The 12614-nt window shown below is 43.9% G+C and overlaps 1 protein-coding gene across 6 annotated transcripts in view; it reads right to left on the bottom strand.

The window, feature by feature from the left end:
- AMBRA1 (autophagy and beclin 1 regulator 1) overlaps window positions 1-12614 on the bottom strand; it is a 138311-nt gene that overhangs the window by 72285 nt on the left and 53412 nt on the right. For 5 of the 6 annotated variants that reach the window (XM_055716120.1, XM_055716117.1, XM_055716116.1 and 2 more), the window contains 2 exons: window positions 11385-11468; window positions 10748-10848 (listed from right to left, as the gene is read on the bottom strand). In XM_055716120.1, the coding sequence (XP_055572095.1) occupies window positions 10748-10848; window positions 11385-11468 (185 nt within the window). The remainder of the gene's footprint in view (window positions 1-10747; window positions 10849-11384; window positions 11469-12614) is intronic. The other variant, XM_055716119.1, reaches the window with a different exon arrangement.

The raw sequence follows: 12614 nt of genomic DNA, 5'->3' as shown, positions 1-12614 counted from the left end.
CACTACTTGCAACCAGAAGCAGTGTCCCTACTGCTGAAATACAGCCTTTAACACAGCTTCAACTACAAACTCCATTTTCACCTACACTAAACCCAAACATCATGTCAGTGCTCCAGTGCACTCATACAATTCAGAGAATCACTGAAGACTGTGGGTGCAAAGGACGTCGGGAGACACCCTAGTCCACCCCCCTGCTCAGAGCCAAGTGAACTACAGCAAGCTACCAGGGACTACCTCCAGTCAAATCTGGATGTATCCAAATATAAAAGACTCCACAACCTCCCTGGGCAACCTTTTCCAGCCTTTGACCACTCTCACAATAAAAAAAAAAAAACACCAATAAAAAATATATCTTCAGTTCAAATGCAATTTCAGTTTGTGTTCACCCCCTTTTGTCCTTTCCCTAGGCACCACTGAGAAGAGCCTGGATCTCTCGTCTTCATTCCCTCCGTTCTTTAAACGCACTGACATGATCCACCCCTGAGTTCTCTCTTCTCCAGGCTGAACGGTTCCAGCTCTCTCAGCACGCTCCCCCCTCAAGTCAGAGTCTCCAAGCCCTTACTCAACCTTGTGGCCCTTTGCTGCACTCACTCCAGTACGTCCATGCCTTTCCTGCGCTGCGGATCCAGAACTGGACAAAGCATTCCAAATGTGGCCTTACCAGGGCTGAAGAGGCACCTCCCTTAATCTGCTGGCAACGCTCTTCCTAATTCAACCCAGTACACCGCTGACCTTTTCTGCAGGGGCACATTTGCTGGCTCATGTTCAACTTGTTGCCCACCAGGACCCCCAGGTCCTTTTCTGCAAAGTTGCTTCCAGCCAGTAGGACCATAGCCTGTACTGGTGGACAGGGTCACCCCTCCCCAGGTGCAGGACTTGGCATTTTTCTTCACTGAACTTCATGAGATTCATTGGCCCATTACCCAGCCTCTGAAAGTCCTTCTGAACAGCAGCACAACTTTCTGGTTCATCACCTACTCCTCCCAGTTTTGCTGAGGGTACATCACCCAGCTGATGAATGAAGATGTGAAATAGTATGTATTGGCCCCAAGCAGATCCCTGAACAGGCCAAAGTCTGCTTTCCTGAAGAGCTTTTCCCACAATGCTGTCCTGTAGGTACTTCTTTATTTATCTGCACATGCTCAAAGTGGGCCCCTTTTAACCATTCTGAGTCATGAAACCAAAAGAGCAAGGGCATGATAAAAGATCCAGAAAACATTGAGTTACAAGGCATAAGGCTAATTCACTTATAAATAAAACTGGATTACAGTACTCATGCATTTGCTTAGCTAACATGTTTGTGAGGCACAAGAAACAATATTTTAAATGCACCCGGGAGTAGCAAAACGGCTGCCAAAAGCTCTGCTGCATCAACAAACCTGCGGCATCACCATCTTGCATGTAGGAAATCAAGGCATTACGTTTTGATTCTCATAATAACCTCTCAAAACCCTGCCTGCTGAGTCCTGCAGCCTTGCTTTGAGTATGAAATAGAGAAAAGACACAGCACTGAGTAGCAACAAGGAGTACGCCTACAACAAGTCTTTGTATCACATCTAGCACAGCTTCTGCTCAAGTACTGGAGCTTCTTGCCTGCTCTGCTACATACAGGTTGTTGACAGGTCCACAGTCCATCACATCAATGCATAACACAGCAAGAAGGGACAGAGTAGGAAGGGGAAGAAATTAACAGAGAGATCACAGCACTGCACAACATAGCATAAACATTGAGAAGCTTAACACTGGAGGAAGTCATGTGAGTCTTATTGTTGAGTATCTGAGACCGATGTAGTCCGAGAAAGGGCTCCTGCAGCAGGCACGCTCACTCACACTGTGAAACCAAGTTCCTTACTCCTGGTTAGCAGAATTAAATTTGCAATAGCGCTGCACACTGAATGATGGTGGCAGTACCAGCTTCAGACTGCACAGACTGAAACAAGAAAAACAAAATCCCTATCACACAGAGCTCATTTATCTTGAGCAGCGAGTTAAGCACACACTGTCTGATTAGTCTCAAAATATCCATTTATACTTGCAGTCCAGAATAAGTTTTTTAAGAAAATCTCAATAAAACCTAGAAAACAAAGCTACAGAAACAGGGAAAGCGTAAGGGTACAGCCCCTCCTAAAAACACTTAATTACCTGCTGCAGACAGTGGTAGAGTTTGTGTGCTGGGAGGGGGAGAGGTGGAGAGCAGCTCTACCTTTTCAGAGGATAAATGTAGAAAATAAAGCAAGTCAGCACCACTGATGAACAGTAAAGCTCTATGCTGCCTTGGCACAGCCTCTGCCAAGTAGTGTTTACTTCTGGAAGCAAAGCACACATGAAAGAACACCCTCCGTACAAACCAAATAGCTGTTGCTTTTCCTTCTCTCAGAGTTCTTGCTTTCTTAGTTTTTATACCACCTTTGCAGCTTTCATTTCATCCCTTCTGCTCAGGCTCCTCTTCTAGGCATCACCCCTTCTGCGCTCAGCTGTCAGGACAGGACATAACCTGCCTAATTTTAGGCATCTAAGGTATTTACAGCAGAAAGGTACTCTTCCAAAGCTCCCTATACAATGAGTGATAAACATACTGGCAGCTCCACAGAAGATTCAGAGCACCTAAGTTCAGCTCACTTCAGGTGATGAATCAGAGCAGAAGCTTCTTTTTCTCTGCTGACTATACAGGAAGCTTAGCCTCCCCAGGCAAATCCCCCAAAATTACAGCGTAAATACCCCCCACAGTGCATATAGCTGTGGATTCTTATTTCCAGTTGACTCACATCCCTCTCAATTAACACATTCCCCAGATTTAGCAGATTGAGATGAACTACGGCTTGAGCTGCAAAAGCATAAAGGAGACAGCAACAACAAGGACTGAGCAAAAGCGGGCTTTAAAGTGCTAATAGCACTAATGTGACTCAAGTTCATTTTTTATCGTGCAGTACTCAAGAGTCTTTTGGACCATCTCCAGCTCTCAGGTGTGAAGAGGCAGCTCCTTCCGTATAAAAAAATTGATACACAAAATATTAAAATTTATCTTTGAAATTAAACTGGTTTTTGAGTCACTCAAACCTCGAGAGTACTCTAATCTCTAGAATCAAATAGGGGATATCATCTCGCAAGGGTTCTGATGCATGTTCATTCCCTCTGCCCTTCCACCTCCAGCGCTTAGCACGCTTAACGTCCCAACCGAAGACTTCAAGCTGCATCTGTCCGTAGCCGGCAACAGAGAAGTGCTTGTGCCCACAGAGCACCTGTTCTGCTAAATGGAAGAAGTGAACAGAGGCATAGAGCAAGCAGGGCACTATAAGCAGCCAGCCAGATTAACGTTCTTCCATTCCAGCACACAAAGTACTCTTGATGTTTTCTACCTGTCTATGCTTTTTGTATGCAACAGTGTACAGCAGGAGCGAACATCAAAATGTGCATGAGTAACTGCAACGATTCTCACTGCAGAATTTGATATTTGGGATGGGAGGGAAAGGCTAACTGCAAATAAAACATACAATCTTTTCCATCACATAAATACATGTTAATGGCTTTCTCTCAACACCACCTACCATCCGCTTTCAGGAGAACCAAACCCACTTGAGCTCAGACTAAATGCTATCTGCACCAAAACTGATCCCCCCAGCTTAGGATTTTTTGTGGGGTCCTTGCACAGGACTCCTATTTCAGAAGAGATGGCCTGTAGGTAATTCAAATGCTAACGACATCAGATACCTATCAGCCTCCATTGTGCCAAGAAAAGGGGCAGCTGGACTGCCAATTAAAGCACAGAGCCGGAAAAAACAAACTCACTGGTGTCTTGCAATACAGTGAAAAATGACTGATGTACTATAAAGAGAGACCTGGTAGGGAGAACGCAGCATCTGCAGATCAGCTATCCAATCCTCGTGTAGCCACAAAGAAGTTATGTATTGCCAGCTGGTTTCTAGGCTTGTGGGTTTTTTAAGCAATAATAAACTGATTTCTACTTTCTGGGAGTGGTATTTCATTTGAAGAACGTTTGCCAAGAAGTTCACTTTCTGACCAGAGCCATGAAGTGGTATAACCCTGTAGCAACAGCTATAGAATCTATTGAAGCAGAAGTCAACAATGGATCTAAGATGAAGTTAACTCTATTTATTCTGCCTTCATCAAATCCATCTACACCACCAAACTTTCAGGAGATTCTATTTATGAGACAATCCACTATGATCAAGCAGCAACATAAAAAACATTAAAAACCTTCCTAGCTGAAAGCTGCTCTAGGAGAGAAGCAGCTGGAGAGGGGGCGAAGGCAGATGAGAGCTGAGGTCCAGCAGCTAACCTTCATGAAAGCTCACAGACTGCAAGTGTGTTATTAGAACACATAAAGCAATTTTGTAAGTGAACACTTAAATTAGATGATGTCACACAATTAAAGTCTTCTCCATGCTTCCAAAATCCTACTGTCTTCAGAAGCTTAAGCACCATGTTGAGGAAACCAACAGCTCTGAGGATACCTCTTCGTCAGTTCCATAAAGGCACTTTCCAGTCCCGACTGTAATGAGTTTGTGCCTTTGCAGCTCAACACTACTGCCTCTTTTCTTCCTTATATTTTTGCACGAAAGGCTGCACTTACACAGAAATTATAAACAGTTCTGAAGTCTGTGATGAAGGTGACAGATATCTATAGCTCTCAAGCTGCAGAAGCACCTGAGGCATATTTTAAGCCTCTTACGTCATCTGGTGTCCACCGACATAGATCACAGAAAGACCACAGAGAATGAGGTTACTCAAAGACTCACATATTTCCATATTAAGCAGTACCCACAGATTTATAACAGAAACACACTGTACAGAAACCCTCACGGCTATGTTCCTCCAGGTCTGTCTATTGTGAAAAGCAGGATTAGATCAGGATACTAATCCAAACTCACGTAGTTGCCTTCGATGAAAAAGCAGAGGCAAGCTAACAGCAAAAAGCCAGCGATGGACAGCTGAAGGTACACACTCAAAACTAACACTCAGTTCTCAGAAAGCCTTGCCAGAGAATACATATATACCAATAGTAAGAAAAACAAGGGTACATGAGAGACAACAGAGATGTGTTTTCCTATCAACTTTTGCTGGCCTTCTGGAGCTCTCAAGCCATCTTAGTCCTGCTCTGTACAGCTGCACATCACCATGAGAACATCTGAAGGATGGGAGCATCTCAGAACAGAATTCACAGCTCACTGACAGTGTACCCAACAGAAGAGGATTAGGTCAAGACGACTTGGGGCACAGGAGGCAATCACACCTGCAACGCCAGAGGAACTGGAGAATCTGCCTGCAATGTGGTTTCCAAGGCAACAAAGCAGCCTCTTATCATTATCACTTTCATTATTAGAGCAGAAGTGAAAGGTTACTGGGCTAATTCTAGATGCAGCAGCAACCAATACTCTATCAGTTGGATGCATCAGGCTCGTCAACATCCATTTTGACTGGCTTTAGGTTAGAGCCACTCACTTGTGTTTGAACATTAGCCCTAAACACAGCTAGAGTGATCAACAGATCGGGAAGGTGCACCAGGAGGCACTTCAGCTAGCGGGTCTCGTTCGAAATTTGGACCACTGAGAGCTAACTGCCCTAATTCTGATTAGGAGAACTATCATATACAAACAAATCTTCATGTCACAGAAGGACCAGCATTTATCCACCGTCTTAACTGATTTTTCATCCTGAAGAAACTTCAAATGCTCTAACAATTGTGCATTAGCAGTTTCTGCCTGAAGCACGGAAATTCACTGGAAGATACGCAACCTAGAATTCTCCCAAGGAGCCAAGCTTTGAAGAATGGGATAGCTTACGTGATTTTGGGAAAACAGCAGCTGAACATTACACTTTGAAGTCCTAGATCCCAATTAAAGGCAGGCTACCAACTGATTCTTAGCATCACCTACAGCCTCAGCCCTATGCCAATGCAGCAAGGCCACAGACAGCTTTGTTGGGCAACCCCAGCAGGGATATCCAAAGCTGCACCATCATTACTCTTGTGGCAGAACATATTCTGAATAGGCGTGGGCTATGGAAAAATCTCTAATGTCAAGCTCATTCTTTGAACCCATGTAAGCATTCAGTCTCTGATCTGAATCTATTACCCTGAAATAGCAACAAAATCACTCAAAAACTGTACATGTAGAGTGTTGTACCACTCAGCCCTTAAGTCATGCTGAGTCTGGATCTCCCCGTGAGATGGAAGACTTGAAGCAACTGTGTTGGATTGCATTTCAACAGGAAAAAGTCTGGTGGCAAAGCCAGAACAGACAAACATGATCTGTGTTCATGCAAGGAAAAATATTTTGTTTGCTGTGATGCACATAACTGAACCGATGCCCATTAAAACAAAGCCAGGTGAGACGGAAGCATCTCACAAAGCTACGTAACTGTCATCAGCCAGTAACATTTCACATGCAGGTCTGCTGCTGGGTAGCAGGAGTGTCAACAAACTGGCATCTGTGTCAATTTTTAAAGCCTCCCGCAAAGTTCCTTGGCAAACGCTGATTTTCTTCTTCCTCTGAGCTTCCACTGAACTGAAACTAAAGCCGCCTTTGTTCCACCATACCATCATGTCTCTGTCCATCCTGAAGTAGTCAATTACTATAAAGCCTAAAGGAAAAGTTCACATAGGCGAACAAGAGGTCACAGGCACTTCAGTGGCAATGAAGTGGAATTTTTTTAAAAAAATGTACTTACTGATTTTTAAAAAGATGTTAAAGTGTACATCTGCCTACTGCCAGATGCCAATAAAAATATCCATGACTTGGCCCTCAAACTACTTAGCAGTGTCCTGCTCACAACGTGACTTAGGACAAAGAGAATTTTATTTAAAAAAAAAATATCCGCAAACCAACCCGTAAGTAATAAACAAGCAAACTTACCAAATAAACAAAAAAATCCACACACAAAACAGTGGGAGAAATATTAAAGTAGAACACAAACCTCCCCCCCCAACCATAGGAGGTGGTAAACACAACACTGAGCTGTGTGTTCATTGCCTCCAGAGCCAGGCATGTTAACAATGCCCAACTTTGTAGAAGTAGTAACTTCCGTTACAAAAGGTGTAACTTCATCCTACAGAACAACTCTTTGGTATCTCCTGGCAAGCACAGGGAAAAAGGAAAAAAAAAAAGATGCAAATGGCAGAGAACCCAAGAGCCTAGAAGTTTGAAACTGCCCCAAGATGCCGTATTCCACTTGTATTGCTGTATGCAATCGGCCAGTCCTATCGAGCAAGAAGCCAAAAGGTATTTACCGCTTTCATCATCACTTTAGCAAACAGCTACTTCAACTAGTTTTCACTGCATGGATGTTTCCTTGGAGACCACAACCCCACCACTTCCAGCAGTTCACCATGGAGAGCCCGGAGGGCAGCTTCCAGCCCCCACACCGAGAACCTTACAGAAGAGCTGCTGAACCAACTCCCAGGCTTTTTGATGAGTCTTGAAATAAAAGGGGATTGTGGATGACTGAGAAATATGCTAGTGTTATACCAGTATTTTAAAAGGTTGAAATAGGATGAGATATGTCAGTCTTGTCAGCCTGACATTGATTCCAGACAAAATAATGAAAAAGCTGATATAAGACTCAGTTAATAAAGGATTAAAGGAGGACAGTGTAATTACTGCCAATCAACATAGACTTTACAGGAAAATATAACTTGTCAAACTACCAACACTTTTTGGTGTGATTACAAGTTTGAACGCTAAAAGGTAACAATGTTGATGTAATATATTTTCAGGTGGTGTTTTACTTGGTGACAGAAAGCACAGTGATGCAGCGTTATCGTATCAGCTGATACGTCTAAACTGCACCAGTAGATGAGAAGTCGGGCAGGAAGGTGCTACTGGGACTTGTTGTTGTTGTTGCAGTGCTACATGCAAATCAGGCTGCTGGCATGGAGATATCTCTGTCTGTCATGTTGACTAGTATCGCTTCGTTCTCCCCCTGAACTTCCACCTACTCTACCCATCTGTTGCCACCTTTCCTATACTTTGCCTGGAAGCGCCTTGGTGCAGGGATGGCCACCAGTCCCTGACTGGTACCAAGGACTCTAATCCTGACCTAAGCCCTGCCTGGCATGTCAGAGTCATTCTGCCAAACCTACTGCACTGCCATACTAGCCCGTCTGCTTAGATAACCTGTAATTTTTAGTTGTTCATTAAACCAGACATCTCTAAGAATTTTACCACAAGGTGGTCTTCCCTAGCATGGAGCTACTGCCTGTAACAGTTGTATGAGAACGATACTTAAACAGAAAGCTGTTCATGTAAAGCAGAGAGCTGAAAGTAAACATGGACAGCAAGAGCTCTGGCATTAAGAAATTTAGTCACTACACCAAAGTAATTCACACACCCGTAAGATCCCCATCTGCTGCTTTGACTTACTCTCAGCACACAGCAGTAGGTGGGGCAGGGGACAAGAGCAGAAGTGTACTTGGATATATTTTCCCAGACAACAGCTCTCACTCATACTTGGCCACAGAAGTCTATTGTCACTTTTAAGAAAGCTGTCAGGTTAGGAATACAGGGTTTTTTTCTCAAAAAGGCATCTTTTTCTCAAATGCTGTAGAGGTTACATAAGAAATACATTTGGCATTTATGCATTTAAACGTAATTCAAAAATGACAGTTTGGATACATAGAAGGATGAAGCAATTTAAGGCACTCAAGCTTAGATTAGTCTGTGTTAATAGGAAGACAGATGACTGGTTGTTCCCTCAGCCAAGACGGGGAACCTCACCCACGACCACCCAGCCAGGGTTAAAGTACTTCTGAGCTCAAGCAGAGATTTTTCCACTGTGATAGTGAACTACTATAAGCCTTGGCACAGGCTGACTAAAAAGGAAAGCATACTATCAGCAATGCAACTTTCAATACCTCTGAAATAAAATATTGAAAATTACAATGCTGCTGACCAACATAATGAACACAAGAAATCCTGAGTATTCCACAACTGCAACCTCATTTTCTAGTTCTCATCTTTCATGCTTCCACCTAATATTTACAGCTTCAACTCTCCTGGTTTCTACAACACATTAACATGTTTTTGAGCACAGATGCAAGAAACATTTTGAAAGCTGGAAGTGTAGGTACAGACTAAAATAAACAGAGTATTAAAATGATGCGTCACAAGCAGCCGCTGTATCAGGAAAATTAATTTAATATTTAAGTCAATAAAAGCCTTTACTGTGGAGTCCCAGCTATTCCAGTATGAGCTTCCACAACACTGTAGGAGCCAACACACCTCGCCTTAAGCGGGCTCAGCACAGCTCCGCGCAGAAAAGACTGATTTTGTTTTTCGAAAGTCCCATGATTACAGTTTCTGCCTTTTTTTGTTAATCTTGGCATACACACAACAAACAGCAAACACGTGTATTTTGGGGCTCAAATTCCCTAAAACGTGCAAGGCGAAAAAGCCAGGCTGTTTCCCAGCCACTAAGAAACAGGCAAACTGTGAGGAGGGCTGGAGAAGGGTTGAAGGCAGGTGTCTCCAGCAAAGCAGGGCCACACAAGAGTTCTGCAGTGTTGCCTGGCAGCAAATAATTATCTGCCAGTGTGCTGTTTCCACGTGCCAACAGCCAAAGCCCACACAGGCAGCAAGCACGGGAAAGTACATGCATCAGCTAAAGCTATAGGCTAGCTCCATTCTTTCCCCCAGGGAAAAAAAAGCAGAGAAGCTTTGGAGGCTAGCCTTTGGCTGAGCTCTTGCTACTACTGCACCAGCAAGGTCTATGAACCATGCACTCAAACCACAATGTCCAGGGAAACAAAAGTCCGGGAGATGCCAGAAATCCGTTATCAATCGAAGACAAGGCCGCTGCCATACTACATCAGCCATGCAAAACCAACAACAGTTCCACCCCAAAACAGCTGGGAAAACTGCAGTGAAGACTCTTACGAACAGGTTAGATAAATCCTGTCCAAAATGGTTTAGGCATAGTTGATAGTGCCTTAGGATGAGGTAAAGGGTCTTGCAACCTCTTGAGAAAGCTTTTAGCACTCCTTCCTTTCAGTGGTGGTCCTGTGATTACCTACAGGAAGGAAGGGACCACATCCTGACCTACCTGTCCATACACCATCCCTTGTCCTCCTCCAAGCTCCAAGATGTCTCCCCTGCACTGGGGTTAATTACAGAGCAACACAGACCCAGCTAAAAAAGACCCACCCTCAAAGTACGTGTCAGCTATAACCATCTCAGTCATGAACTGCCAGTGCGCCATACTCCCCCTCTTCCTTCCACCTCCCTTCCCACCTCCGCCTGCCCTTTAAGGCTCCCAAATGCCTGTGTGCTGTATGTGGTGGCAGCTGAGTTTTTTAATATGCACTTATTAAGATCCTAATTGAATCCCGCATTGCCTTGTATGCATCTTGCCAGCCGGAACACGAACAAGGCACCCTATAATTCAATTAGAAGGACCTGCAGCAAGCTGATCATTAGTCTGTCAAGTTGTTAACAAAAAGACATTTAGGAACAGGGGAGAAAATTAAACAAAAAGGAGAACTGTTAACAGCACCCCTCCCCAATTCATGCAGACAGTCCCATACATATACGTCAAATGTGGAATCTGCAATGCCCAAGCACCTGAATGACAGCTCACCGCATCACTTCAACAGTCCTTTCTCTTCTTTCGGACAACTTAAATAGAACCTCAGAAGTCGGAATTTGATTGTTTCTCATCAATCCTCCTCTGCTCAGATTCATGAGAAAAATACCACTAATATACATGACTACTGCAAACAAGGAAATCTCATTACCTGCCAAAACCCTGTTGACAGAGGAATGAGTGGCCAAGCCAGGCTGTCCCCGTTCATGGAAAATCCCAGCGTAAGGCAAGTACTCTGGCAGCAAGAAGCGTCTGCAAAACAAAGCAGGTAAGCTTACATGGAGAAAGACATCCCAGTATACTACAGCCCTGGACAGCAACTGCAATTGCTGGCATAGTTGTGTTTCCTCAAAGTAGACTATAGTAGAGGGAAGACCGGACTCCTCTGCTTAGCCAACCACCTCACTGCTTCAAACAACAGAATAGATCCTCCTCTGATCAACGTGCCTGTGAAGATCAGCATTAAACAAATCCTTTACTTCCCACAATAGCTTCCTAATCTCAAACCAGCGTGTCATACTGAGAATCTCCAACCAGATTATTTTTTCCTCCTATTCTGCCTTCAGACCGTAGCCCTAACCTGCAGGTAAGAAGCACTAACATGCTGTCCTTCAAATGTCACAGGATGAGCTGATCATAACGACATGTCATCTCGGAGGTCCCAGAAATTGCAAATCCAGAATACAGCAGCCCCGTGCAAGAAAAGGAATCCCTCTGAAAGCACGAGAGTGCTGTACTGCAACGGGTACCTCCAGGATTTCCATACCCTTTTACAGGTAAAGCCTTACCTTGGGACAAAGCGCCCCAGCGACGGTGCAGACATACGGGCATTTCGGGGAGCTCGGTGCCTGGATCGGTCTCCATTGTCCCTTCAGCAAAAGAAAGAAAATTACTGTACATTAAAAATACTATGCAATAAAGCATTCTCCAAGAAAAGAAAACCCCAACAACATCACCTAGTCATCCAGCGTATGGCACAGATTTAATAGTTCTCTTGCATAAGTCATGTGCTTCTAATGTTCCAGAGTGATACAATTTACTGTCCCAATGGCTCCTGACACTTTTGCATATGGGCAGCCTAATATCCACTGTCTTCACTGTTTGACAACGTCTCAAAAGTATCAACAAAACCACAGAGAGTAAATGAATCTGTATCAGCACCTGAGCAAATAAATGAGAAACCTTAGAATTTGGACCAGGAGAGCAAAAGCAAGCACAGCATAGTCCTGCTGAGAACTTTCTGTTAGTCACTTTTGTTAAGTTTCACTTTTTCATTCCATTAATGCGAACAAAAGAGCATAATCTGCAGACTATTATTTTGCGCTCCTTCTCTCAAGGTCCAGTTTAAGCACCATCACAGTTTAAGATAATCTCACTTTTCACAAGCTTTCCCAGTGAAGTCAGAAACGTTAGATGGTATTAGACGAAACCATACCTCCTCAGAAACCTCTAATTCTATTTCACAATAAATGTCTGAGCCTTAGGGAAGGAGGAGAAAGGGTCTAACAACTCCTGCCCTACAGCAGACACAGGGAAAGTCTTCTTTCCCAGGGTGGCAGTGCAACACTGAACAGGTTACCCAGAGAGGTCACAGAGCTGCTGTCCTTGGAAGTCTCAAGACAGGAGCCAGACAAAGCCATGACTGACCCAGTCTGATTTTGGCAATAACAACACTACAACAAGCAGGAGGGCAAACCAGAGGACCGTCAGAGTCCCCAGCAAACAAAATTCCTGATATTGCATTCATAGGTCACAAGAGGACCTGTAATTATACAGCATTAAAAGTGCAAGGAAAATAGTGAGTATTGGTGACTGAAGTTCTGAAACAGACCTCTGTAGTGCCTTACTCTCCACTCAGAAATTCACTCTGTGTGACCTTGTGCAAGTAGCAAGTCTGTTCTTCCCGGATTCCAGATCCCCATCTGTAACTGCAGCTCTACTTGTCCCCTTCCCAGGCAGTTGTGGGGATAATATTACTTGCAGAGGCTTAGAATCACTAGGAAACTAAATATTCCTTA

The sequence above is a fragment of the Falco cherrug genome, chromosome 7, assembly GCF_023634085.1.
Source record: "Falco cherrug isolate bFalChe1 chromosome 7, bFalChe1.pri, whole genome shotgun sequence".
Taxonomy (NCBI): domain Eukaryota; kingdom Metazoa; phylum Chordata; class Aves; order Falconiformes; family Falconidae; genus Falco; species Falco cherrug.
The sequence above is the reverse complement of the archived record's forward strand: the minus strand, read 5'-3'. Positions and strand labels throughout refer to the sequence as shown.